At 52.9% G+C, this 9,172-nt stretch overlaps 1 protein-coding gene across 1 annotated transcript; it reads left to right on the forward strand.

The window, feature by feature from the left end:
* The first annotated feature begins 735 nt into the window (after nt 1-735).
* On the forward strand, nt 736-3,152 carry LOC148221869 (uncharacterized). Its single transcript, XM_088174375.1, has 2 exons — nt 736-1,285; nt 3,061-3,152. The coding sequence occupies exons 1-2, from the start codon at nt 736-738 to the stop codon at nt 3,150-3,152; spliced, it is 642 nt and encodes a 213-aa protein (XP_088030501.1).
* Nucleotides 3,153-9,172: the final 6,020 nt, after the last annotated feature.

Raw genomic sequence — 9,172 nt, forward strand, 5'->3', positions numbered from 1 at the left:
GGGAGGGGGCGATGCGGGGCCCCCGCCCCGCCGGGGCTGCCCCGGCTCCTCCCGGCGCCCGCCCCCGCCGCCCCCGCTCTCCCCTCCCCTCGCTCTCCCTCCTCCCCCGGTAAATCCGAAGTTTCCTGTTGGGCACGGGCGAAGCTCGGCGGAGCTGCCTCCTCCTCGCTCCTTGGGATTTACCGTCGGGAGAGGCTCGGGAAAGGCCCCCGCCACCTCCTCTTCCTCCTCCTCCTCCTCTCCCCAGCCTTCCTCCATCCTCCATCCCCGCGGGCGGGCGCCGCACGCCGAGCCCCAACCCCTCCCCGCCCCCCGCTGGATTTTGGGGGTGCCACCGTGCCTGGGGTGGGGGGGGAGGCTCGGCCACCTCCCGGAGCCGCGATTGTCGCCGGTCCCATGTGAGCTGCAAGGCACGGCTATGCCCCTGGGGACACCGCGCTCCGCCCAACTAAGGTAGGACACCCCCCGAGAATCCGCCAGCCCCCCAAATCAAAAGCCCAGGAGGCTCCTCCAGGGGGTCCCCAAAGGCTTGGGGACACCCCCAGCTCGCCGGGGCGGGGGAGGCGGGAGCGGCCGCGCCCGGGCGGAGGCTCGACCTCCCCCCGCCCGCCTTTGTTGTGGCTGGAGAGCGCCGGGACCCGGCGGAGCATCCCCGGGAGCAGCGGGCGAGCAGCGGGGAGGGGGGCCCGGCCCTGACCCGCTGCCCTCGCCCCGCAGGTGCCGCTGGCCGCGACCATGAGCGCCGGCGAGAGCCGAGAGCCGCCGCACCCGGCCGAGGTGCGGGTGCCCATCACGGCTCTGCCAGCGCCGCGCCGCCCCGCCGAGCGGCCGCTCGAGGATGCCGGCAGCGGCTCCGGCAGCGGCTCCGGCAGCGGCTCCGGCTCCAGCAGCGGCTCCCCCGGCCGAGAGCCGCCCGCCGAGCTGGGCTCCGAGGAGGAGGAGCAGGTGCCTTACCCGGCGCTGGCACCCACCGCCTTCTTCTGCCTCAAGCAAACCACCCGCCCGCGCAGCTGGTGCCTCAGGCTGGTCTGTAATCCATATCCTTTCCCTCGCGACACCCCCCGGGACACCGCGACACCCCCCGGGACCCTCCCCGTGGCCGGAGCATCCCGGCGGAGCTGCGCGTCCCCGCTGCCGGCAGCGCCCGGGGATGCCACGGAGCCAGCGGCGCGTCCTCGGTGTGTCCCCAAAGCCGGCTCGGAGAGGGGGATTTGTGGCAGCGGGGAGCGTGTCCCCGATGTCCCCCAGTGTCCCCCAGTGTCCCCCGTGGTGCGGACACGCCAAGGTCCCGCAGCGGCTCCGTGCGAGTGTCCGGGACGGGCAGGACGGAGCCGCTCCGGGGGGTGCGGAGCCGCTGCCCCTCCCCAAAAATTCCCAGCTGGGAGGGGAAAAAAAAAAATAATCCTCAACTCCACTCGCGGCTCGCTGGGACGGGAATCATCGGAATTCCAAAGGCGACCTTGATTTTATTGGAATGCCGGGGGGGATCAGCCCCTCCGCTGTTTTATATAAGAGCCGCGAGTGCACGGGAGCTTTCCCGACGTGGAAAAATGGAGCTGGAGTTGCTCTGGGAAAGGCACATTCCCCAAAAGTCCCCTCCGCTTTTGTTCTGCTGCAACTTGCAGGCAAGGAAGGGAACAGTGAATCCCTTAAATCTCCGCCGTTCCCGGTGTCCTTTCCCGGCTTTAGGAATGTTAAATAATCATCCAGCAGCGTTTTCCTCTGGCTCGTGACATCCAGGAGATGGAATTTTCCCCGGAATGCTGGGTGCGAGCGAGAGTTGTCAGGCTGTGCCGGGAATCTTTGGGAAGTGAGCTTTTAGCCACGGGCATTGTGTGGAGAGAATTCCTGCTTTTCCCTGCCCCCCCATGCCCGCCTGCCTCTCTCCCCGTTATTTATTAATTAACCCCATGATTTATTAATAAGCTGATTATTGATCTGCCTCAGCTCCCCGCACAAACCCCTTGTTCTCCCCAGCGCCCAGCCCAGCAGGAATTGCACATTCCTCCCGGGAATGCTGCCTCGGGCTGGGAGCTGTGGGAATAATCCGAGGGAAAAATCCCACAGTTTTTATGGATTTGGGGCTCCTTTTGTTCTGTACAGAATGTTGACCAACTTTGGTTTCTGTAGTAATTAGTAAAAACACTCAGGGATTTATTAAGGGTTGGATTTAGTCGGGAAAAATCCCTTTCCCGATTCCTTTGCTCTGGAAAATGGAGCTCCTTGGCCCCAGCTGATTTCTTGGCTCTGCTCTTGTTGGGTGAAGTCTCTGCTTGCAGCAAAGCTGGGTTTAAATTCCTCTTCCTAAAGTGCTCCTTGCTGCTTAAGCCAGGCCTTACATCACCAGAGCCATCCTGGGTGCTCATTCCGGCATTCCTGAGAGCCTGGATGCTGAAAAAACAGGAATTGGGGCAGCTGCCATTGGGATTTCCAGCCCTGAGGGGGGAACTCCGACATGCAAGGGTGGAAAGGAGGAGCTGACTTTTAAATATTCCATGGAATGAAAATTCCATAAGAAAAATGGGATGGAGCTGGCCTTGGGAAGGGCACTGTGTTGTCACAGCCAGGAGTGAGTCAGGATGGATTTATTCCCTAATCCAGGTGCTGGTGTTGGAAAACTTCAGGAGTCTGTGGGAGGAAAAGTTTCCTTTGGATTTGATGGGGGAGGAATCTTTGGGTTTGGCATTCCCAAAATCTCCTCTGGCAGCAGGAGAATTCCAAGACAGGTTTTTTGGGGGAGAGGGTTCAGGTGTGCTCAGGCTGGGCTTGGATTTTCCTGTCGGGAATTCCCAGCGGAGCCATCCCTGAACTTCCCCATCCAACAAAACATCAGCTGGAAATGGGGATGGATTATTAACAAGGGAGCAGGAATTCCATAAAATTCCCGGGTTTCAGTGCTGGTGTGCTTGGATGGCAGCAAAGCAAAGCTCCTGAGGTGTCACAGGAGGGATGAGCTCCTTGCTGGGATTTATTCCCATTTTCCCAGTCTCCACAACCCAATCCTTCAATTAAATTTTTCGGGAAGAGCTGCAGGATCTGGGTCTGAGTGTGTTGGACCAGAGGCACCTGGAAAAATCCGCTGGATTGGGACAATTGGGAAGCAGCTGGATGAGGGGGATTGGAGGAGGAACACGGCTGGATCAGTGCACTGAGAGCTGGAATTCCTGGGAAATTTTCCCAGCGGGAAAAGATCCCACAGAGGGAATTTCTGGTTGTGTGGGTTTGGATTCTCTTCCCGCCCTTCCCGAAGCACGAATCCATAAACCAGGAAAAAAAGTGTTGGGTTTTCTTTAGGATTTATGGAAGGGAGGGATGAGACCGGGAATGCTCCCAAAATCCTCGGATCTTCCCGAGGTGCTCACCTTGGATGAGGTTTTTTTGTTGTTCTTTTTTTTCCAGGGAAGTTGTCCTTGCTCCCACTGGGATTTATTTGGTGGGAAGAGGGAAAGGTCTCGTTCCGTGCCCTCCAATTCCCAGATCTCTCTTTTCCCTGCCTTTGCTGGTTTGGGAATTCTCCTCCGGTGAAATTCCAGGTGCAGGAATTTCCAGCAGCTCCTCGGGATGAGCCAGGAATGGATTTGCCTTTAGATGAGGCACCCAAATTTCCAACTGTGCTTCCATCCCATAAATCCCCTTGGAAAGGGGAATCTCCCTTTCCACCCCACGTTTTCCAAGAGTTTCCAGTCACTCCAGATATTTGTGGGAATCTGAGCTATCCCGGACTCCCCCCTCTCCCCGTGGTTGCTGCTTTGGGAATTCTCCTCCTGTGAAATTCCAGCTCCAGGGTCCAATTTCCAGCAGCTCCAATCCCGTGGGATGCTCCCAGAATGGAGCTGCCTTTGGATGAGGCACCCAAATTTCCAACTGTGCTTCCACCCCAAAAAAAAAATCCCGTGGGAATCTCCCTTTCCAACCCCAGATTTCCCAAGAACCTCCCAGATATTTTCAGGAATCGGAGCTATCCCAGCCCCGTGGCTGAGAGCAGGTGGGAATCTTCCCAAAAAACCCGAGGTTTGCGCGGAGCTGAAGCGGGAAGGGGTCACTGGGAGGATTTGGGGTGGCTAAAAAAAGCTGGAGCCGGGTTCTGGAGGGGACAGGTGGGGCAGGATCAGCTTACGGAGCCGGGAGCATTCCCGGGAAACATTCCCAGCCGGAGGCATCCGCGGGAAAAGGGGACGGGGCAGATGGAGGAGCTGCACTTTGGGGGTTTTTTACGGCGCCTCTGCCGTCGGGAATGCTGAGAAGGACCTGGAAAAATGATCCTGGAAAGGATCCTGTGCTGCCTCCCCCTCTGCTTCCAGAGGTTTGTGTTGCTAACATATTCCAGCTGGGAATTCTTGAGGAAAAAGGCTGATTTTGGGGCGGGGTGGGAGCGTTAATTAGGAAGGTGTTAATTAATCCGAGCAGGGACACTCTGGTGTCGCTTTTGCTGTGCAGTGACATTCCCTGGGTTTATTCCTGGATTTTCTGAGCTCAGGAATCTCTTCCCGAGCTCCAGGGTCACCTCCAATCCCAAATCCCACCCCAAAACCAGGAATCACAGCAAACACAAAACCCAAACATCATTTCTGGGATACAAACGGGATTTTCCCTCAAACCCAGCTGGATTTTTCCCTCTGTTTCCTTGCCGTGCTTTGAATTTCCTGTTTATTTTGTTTTTTTTTTAAATCCACATAAAACTGGGAGCAAAATTCCTTATTTCCCTTCGGATTGGATCTCCTACATCTGTTTATTCCTGCAGGGCTGTGGTTCCCATTGGGATTTGGGATTTGTCACCCCTCGGGGTCATTCCCTGACTTTTCCCGAGTGGATCCATGGAAACCTGGAATATCAAGTGGGATTTCCTTGAATATTTGGGATTAGCAAGGAAGCATCTCCCGGATTTTTGGGTCATGGATGTGACCCCGGATGGGTTCTGATGTGGAGGAAAGCTTGGAATCCATCCCAGGATACCTCCAAGGGGTTTTCCCTCTGGAAAATCGGGAAAATGGGAAGGAGGGATGGGAGGCACCGCACTGGGAATCTGCTTCCAAGCCTGGCTTTGTTAGGATCCCTTTATCCTAATCCATGTTTCATTGCCAATGGATTCTGGAGTTATCCATCCCTGCATCCCCGAATCCAGGATTTTTCTACAGAAAATAGGAATTCCATTATTCCAGAGTGGTTTTGGAGCTGCTTTTTCCTCTTCTCCTGATTTATTTTAAATTTTCTTGGGCTGGATATTCCTGGGAAAATCGCCTCCAGTGCATCCCATTGGATTTTCCTGAGGGTTCCTCATAATCTCTGGGAAAAAACCTCAATTTATTCCCTATTCCAGACTAATTTCAGAGCTAATTCCCATTTTCCATGGTATTTATGGATGCATGGATCCATGGAAATACCAGACTCCACCTGGTTTTCCCAGTTGCCTTCATTCCCTCCCCTCAAATTTTCTGGGAATCAACAAATCCCGTTCCACTTTGGAGTTTGGTTTGGAATTTTGGGATGTGGAATAAGTCCAGGTGTGTTTTCCAGCATTCCAGGATGGGAAATTCCTTGGAAATGTGAACCAGTGTATCCCAGGAGCTGAACTGGGAATGCAGCAGATCCGAGGCTCCAGCTCATCCCTAGGGATGGATTCGGGGCTGTGGGATCCCAAATTTTCCATGGATATTTCCTGAATGACCATCCAGCTTCTCTGGGATTTTCTGCTGGTTTTTGGGGAATTTTTAAATGGAAAAATGGAATTAGATTGATTTAAACTCACCTTTCCCTTGGCTTTGTGTCTGGGGGGCTCGGGCTGATCCCTTGGGAAGCAAATCCTGACTTTTCCAAGCTCCAAGTGGGATAATTCCATTGGAACAACGGGGATTGCTCTTGTTTGCAGTTGCCAAACTGGGATTTCCTGGGATTTTCCCCTTGTTTTTGCATGGATTTGGGATTTGTTTCCCAATCCCTGCTGCAACCAAGAATTCCTGCTGCCCACTCAGAGTTTTCCTTGGATTTCCCCCCTGATTCCCGGTCTGGGATCTCCTCGAACTGCTGGAAATTTAGGAGGGATCCAAGGAATGCCCATCCAAAGCCATCCAGGTGTGTTTTCCTTTAATTCCCTTGGAATTCCATCCCCTGGAGCATTCCAAAGCTGGAATTCCCGGTGCAAAGAATATTTTCCGAATATTTACACAGATGCTGGAAACTCGGATTTTGCTCTTAATTCTTAAAGCAGCAGCTGCTGCTGCTTGGGGCAAATCCCTAAATCCCCAATCCCTAAATCCTTGGGATTTTAAGGAAAAGACACTTTAGAGAGAATTTTTCACTGCCTGGGATCGGAGGGAAGTTAGCCCAGGGTTATTCCACGATTCCACCCAGGAGTTAATTCCAGAATTTCCAATCCTTTTCCTGAAGCAGCAAGGGAGGGGAATCAGAGGGTGATGAGCTCCGTGTCCAGGGCTCTTCCCGACCTCCCTGGAAATCCGGGAATGCTCACTCCGGAACGGTCTGGAAAACTTTGACAAAAAGCAGCTGGAAAAGACAATTTTCCCTCTTTTTTTTTTTTTTTTTTTTTTTTTTTTCCCGGAATAAAAATCCGGTCTGGGCACTGCAGCAGGAGCAGGGATTTGGCAGCGGATGAAGCGCTCGGCTCTGGGATCTCATTTTCCCTCTTTCCACGGACAGATGGGAATTGTGTGAGCTCACAATGCTCCCAGTATTTGGCTGGGGTTTTTTTCCCTGGAATTCCAGAGGAATGGGATGGTTTTGTGTGCGTGCAGCTATTCCGGGCTGGAATTCCAGCGGGGTCACTGCTCCCAGTCCCTTCCCTCCATCCTGGCAGGGGAGGTTTGTCCGGATATGAAAAATCCTGGGAGATCTTGCTGGAAGCGGGAGTTGCAGCGTGGATTTTTGGGATATCAGCCCCAACGGATTTTTGGGATATCAACCCCATTCCCGAGGGATGGAGGATGTTGTGTGGATGGATGTGACAAGCAGGGATGTTTTGGGAAGAGAATCCCGTGGGATTCGTGTGCAGCTCGTTGTACCCAAACTCTTTGATCCTCCGTTTGTTTGGATTTTCCTGCTGTCCCAGGAATTCCCGGGAGATTTGGGATGAGAGCAGAGGTGTATCCATGGGTTTCTGCTCCTGTCTCCGAGGATATGGAGAGGAGGAAGAACTGACACTTCCTTTACTGGGAATGACAGGGAGGGAAGGATGGGACACGAAGTAAAAATGTGGGATTTGGCGCCACAAATGGGAATTCTTTGGGATTGGGCTCATTCCAAGGGCTGCCAGCTCAGGTGGGATGGAGCTGTTTAATCCCAGCCTGATGGGGATCCCAAATCCATCTCCAGCTTCCCTTGGGACAGAGCCGACAGCAAACAAGGCAGGATCATCCCTGCTGGATGATCCTCAGGCCTGAGTTTAAGCCAGGCTTAACCCTGTGTTTCCTGAGAGTCGGGAATCAGGGAGGTGGGAAAAGGGGGATTTGGGAATCAGGGAAACTCAACAATCAGGAATTTGGAGAATGGGGGAGATTTGGGGAACAGGGAGCTTTGGGAATCCGAGAGTCAGGAACAGGGAGACCTGGGAATCAGGGAAAGTCAGAAATCAGAGAAACTTGGGAATAGGGGAGCCAGGATCAGGGAGATTTGGGAATCAGGGAAACATCAAGGAACGCTCGTGTCCTGGTCCCGGCTCCTGCCTGGATCTTCTCCAGGATTTCTGCGCCTTCCCGTGGCTCCCGGAGCCATCCAGTGCCAACAATTCCTGCTGCCCCAGACATCCCTGGGATTCTGTCTGCCTGGGAATGCTGGACCAGAATCCCTAAAGAGGCTCCAGGGCCGGGGCTGCCAAGAGGGATGAGCTCGATCTGGCTGCACATCCCGTGGAGTTGGTTCCTCTGGAATTCTGGGATGTGCTGCCCTTTCCAGAGGGTTGGGAAGCCAAGAGCTTTTCCCAAAATTCTGGGGTTTTTTCACCAGGAGCCTGTCCTGAGCTCCTCTAGTCTGGATGTTGGGAAAAACTTGATTTTTCCATGGAAGTTCTCACCGGTCTGTAAATATTACTGGGAAGGGTTGGAAGAAACCTGGATAAATGTGGAATTATGTGGGATAATGCTCAATGGTTGGATTTATATCCTGGCAGATCCATGAATTTCCATGGATGCTGTTTGCAGAGGGCTGGAGAAGTTTGGGATAACGGCAGGAATGCTGGAATTCCCACCAAAGGGGTGGGGCTTGATTCCCTTTGGAATGGCTGGAATTGCTCTATCCCAGTTCCCAAACTGGTGGCCCAGCAGCTCCTCCCAGCCTTTGGAATACAGATCCTGGAATATTCCCCTCAAGTGCCACTGTTAGACCCAAATCCTTTGGATCTGATCCAGGTATCCCAGATTTTCTAGCAATGCCTTTTGGGATCAGTGCTTGGGATCTGAGTATTTTCCACCTTCCTTCCAGGTGTCCCGGAGCATCCCTTTTATCCCAAAAAAATTCTGGATTCCCAGGGCATCCCTTTTATTCCAGAGCATTCTTTGATTCCCAGGAAATTCCTTTTATCCCAGAGCATTCCCAGTGTTTCAGACCAGGCTGGGAGACAAATCCCAATCGTTATAAAACTGTTCTGGAACATTTCATATTCCAAGCACTGCCTAATTCCTTGAATTCTGTAGGAAAAATCCTTGGAGCAGAGTTGGGCTTAGCTCTGGTTTGGGAGACTGTGGATTTGGGAAAGGTTTTAGAATTCCAAAGTTCTAATTTGGAGAGAAAACCTTTGGAATGGGAAGAAAAGGAAGTGAGGAAAAAGCTCTTTTCCAGCTGAGCTCAACACAAATTCCATGGATTGAATCCTGCCTGGAATTTGGGGGATTGAAAGAGGCATAAAAGTGTGGAAGAGACAGAATTTCCCAGGAATTTTGTAATTCAGGGATCAAGCGTTGCTGTCCCTTCAATTCCAGTTGGGAACAAGAGATGATGATGGAGAGAAGTTCAGCTGGGCTGGAAAAATGGGAATGTTTTAATATTCCCTGTGCTGCCTGATCCCAGAGTGTGGAATTTCCAGGGAATTTCTCTTTTGCAGCTCCCAATAGAATTCCATTCCCTCATTCCCAGGAATTTTGCTGTTTGAGCAGCAAATTTTCCATTTTTTAAAATCAAAATCCATTTCCTTCCCTTTCTTTTCCAAGTCAAATTCCCATCATTC

The sequence above is a fragment of the Sturnus vulgaris genome, chromosome 16 (genome assembly GCF_052056855.1).
Source record: "Sturnus vulgaris isolate bStuVul1 chromosome 16, bStuVul1.hap1, whole genome shotgun sequence".
NCBI classification, from domain to species: Eukaryota; Metazoa; Chordata; class Aves; order Passeriformes; family Sturnidae; genus Sturnus; species Sturnus vulgaris.